At 38.6% G+C, this 3,068-nt stretch overlaps 1 protein-coding gene across 1 annotated transcript; it reads right to left on the bottom strand.

The window, feature by feature from the left end:
* Positions 1-77: 77 nt before the first annotated feature.
* On the bottom strand, positions 78-2,769 carry LOC116852298 (uncharacterized protein DDB_G0271670-like). The gene has a single exon (XM_032832502.1). The coding sequence runs from the start codon at positions 2,752-2,754 to the stop codon at positions 757-759; it is 1,998 nt and encodes a 665-aa protein (XP_032688393.1). The 5' UTR covers positions 2,755-2,769; the 3' UTR covers positions 78-756.
* Between the last annotated feature and the right edge of the window lie 299 nt (positions 2,770-3,068).

Raw genomic sequence — 3,068 nt, 5'->3', positions numbered from 1 at the left:
TATATATATATATATATATATATATATATATATATATATATATATATATATATATATCGCCTCTTTATTTAAATCTGTATATTTTATGTTCTATTTATTTTGTACAAAGTTCTTGAATAACTTAATTCTAATTCGTAAAGTATTCTATTTTACTTGTCTTAAATACTTCATTAATGTGTTTATTAATATGTAACACCGCGTATAGTCAGAATTCTGTGTTCATCTTGCAATACCGACAGTTGCTGGTATAAAACATGGAATACTTAGGGGATCTTACCTCTTATAATATATATTAAAATTAAGATCATCTAAGTGAAATGTAAGTGAAATATAAGTTATTGTTAAATTAATAATTGTTTAAAAGATATAACAAAAATTTGTTAATTTTATTATTTATTGTTCATTGATAAAAGTTGTTTGATTATCTATGACATTCTTTCATAGAATATATGTCAATTATTATGTCCAGGCAACCTACTTTTAACCTACAATTTAACAATTATTTATGAATTAAACAGTATATTTGGAAAGATTGCGTATATGTAATTAGTGGAATATAATTCCATTTGTAATAATATTATATTTATACTGTTGTGTTTTAAAAATAATAGTTTCTGTATTATTATTTCTTGTTTTTACTAATATTGTGTAATAATAAATGTACACTAATATTGTGTAATAATAATTTGTTTTTCACTCAATTAAACACGTCATTGTTTGAACTAATTTTGAATATCACTCTGCTCTCCTGCCGGATTAATTGTTTGTTTTAATTTCAACATGTTTCATCATTATTTTCGGAGTAGTGTTCAATCCAACTATAATACCATCTCTTACTGCGTTGAGGAAATTTGCCTGCGTCGCCTTCATGGCTTCTAGTTTTGAGGTTCTTGAGTCCATCTTGGCAGATATAGAAGCTTGTATTTTAGCAGTTTCTTCAGCCTTACGAGAAACCAGTTTTGTATGTTCCAAAGCAACGAATTGTGCAGCAGCCGCCTTCGTGCTGGTTTCTCTAACCGCTTTTTGATATATGGAAAGCTCTTCGGATTTCTGTTTTCCTTCTGCATGTTTAGATATGGACACTTGTGCAGCTTTTATTGCTAAAGCTACCATTTTCTCACCGTTTATAGCTTTACTTTCGACAAAATTGTTAGCGGCCTCACTAGCCATAGCTGTCTTCACTAATTTTAGTGCGTAAGAAGCAGCCGTTTTCTGTGCAAGATCTGCAGATTGAGAGATCATCATAGTCAGCATTAGGGCTGCTTCAACCGCAGACGCCGCAGCATTAGCTTCACCGGTGGCGACGCAAGCAGCAGCGGTTGCTTCCTCCGCGGCAGTTGCTTTAATGGCTGCTTGTGCCTGTGCTGATGCTGCTGATTTGATAGCCATTGCAGCATTCGTTGTAGCTACGCTTGCCATTGCAGCTTTTTTAGCGGATACTTTGGCTTTAGCTACAGCATTGGCGTACGCTTCAGATAGTGCTTTAGTTTGAGCAGTTAGTTTAGCTACAACTGCAGCCTTCGCGCCAGCTGCTACCTCGGCTTTCGCTTTGGCCTCGGCTTGTGCTGACGCTTCTGCGCGTGCTTCCGCTTTAGCACGCGCCTCTGCCTCTGCCCGAGCTATCGCTTCTGCTCGCGCGGATGCTTCAGCCTCGGCTTCGGCTTGTGCTCGAGCCTTAGCCTCGGCTCGCTCAGATGCAGCCGCTCGCTCTTCTGCTTCGACGCGCGCTTCAGCTTGTACTCGTGCCTCGGCTTCGGCTTTCGCCTTGGCCTCTGCCTTTGCAAATGCTTCTGCCTTGGCCTCGGCTTCAGCTCGTGCGGATGCCTCCGCACGAGCTTCCGCTTGTGCCCGGGCTTTAGATTCCACTTGCGCCTTCGCTTCAGCTCGCGCTTCTGCAGCAGACGCAGCACTAGCTTCTGCTTCCGCACGAGCTGCAGCTTTCGCCTGAGCCTCGGCCTCTGCTTGCGCGGCTATCGCTACTTCCGATGCAGCCTTTGCTTCAGCTTCAGCTTTAGCGATAGCTTTTGCTGAAATATCGACTTTACTTTTCGTTGACGACGTTATAGTGGACAATTCAGCACTGGAGTCAGATTTTGTGTCAACATTTGAGGTTTCTGATTTCAAGGAGACTATGGACGAAGTAGAACTAGACTGCGACGAAGATGAAGAAGTAGAAGACGAGAAGTCACGCGTTACAAAAGACTTTTCTTTTGTAGATTCGGGACTTTTCTCACCCATTTCTGTCGAACTTGCAGCTTGTATTTTAGATGCGGGATCCGCTATTATCTTTATCAAGGATTTTGAATTCGTGGAAGTTGCAACTTCCTTTGGAGACCTTGTAAAAAATATTGTTTGTGCGGCTGCGTTAGTATTTGCCTTTGACGAAACATTTTCATGTCCAAATGTGGTTTTAGTTGTTTGTGCTAATGATTGTGCTTGAGATCCCGTTTTAAGTCCGGGACCGAAGTTGATATTTATTTGATCGTCTGTGAAGGCGTTATTGGACGAACCTGTGATTGACCTTTGATGAGATAAGAGACTGTCGAAGACTGCACTTGCCAAGGAAGGATCGGTTGAAGCCTCGGCAAGCAACTGTTCCGGATTAAGATTCTGGCAGTTTGCCAGTCCCCAGATAAGGAAATACACGAGGAATATCTTCATCGTCGATGAAATTCTGTACATTGGCAGCGGCTCGCACGATTCGTCAATTATATACCATCTCGTGCACAGTTGTAAAAATATTACTGTTGTCATGCTTTGCCGATGACGTCTGAGTGTGTTTTGTAAAAAATATCAGTTACCGAGCATACCATATTTACGATTAAACTTGCGTTAATTTCATGTGAGTTAATCTCAATACTCAAATATAAATATTATATCGTAATTTACATCTATTATACAATACAGAATACAAGTTCTATAGCATATAAGTTACTTATCAAATAATCATATAATTAATTATCAAATTGTGTTCTACATATTAATTTATGGATTACAAAGTCATATATTAAATTACTCTATGTAAAATTTACATTGTTTTACTATTATTTTTAATTATAATTCACAAT

The sequence above is a fragment of the Odontomachus brunneus genome, unplaced genomic scaffold (assembly GCF_010583005.1).
Source record: "Odontomachus brunneus isolate Ranch 3 - 2012 unplaced genomic scaffold, Obru_v1 Obru_scaffold_212, whole genome shotgun sequence".
In the NCBI taxonomy this organism is placed as follows: domain Eukaryota; kingdom Metazoa; phylum Arthropoda; class Insecta; order Hymenoptera; family Formicidae; genus Odontomachus; species Odontomachus brunneus.
Note: the sequence above shows the minus strand (reverse complement) of the source record. Positions and strands in the feature narration are given on the sequence as shown.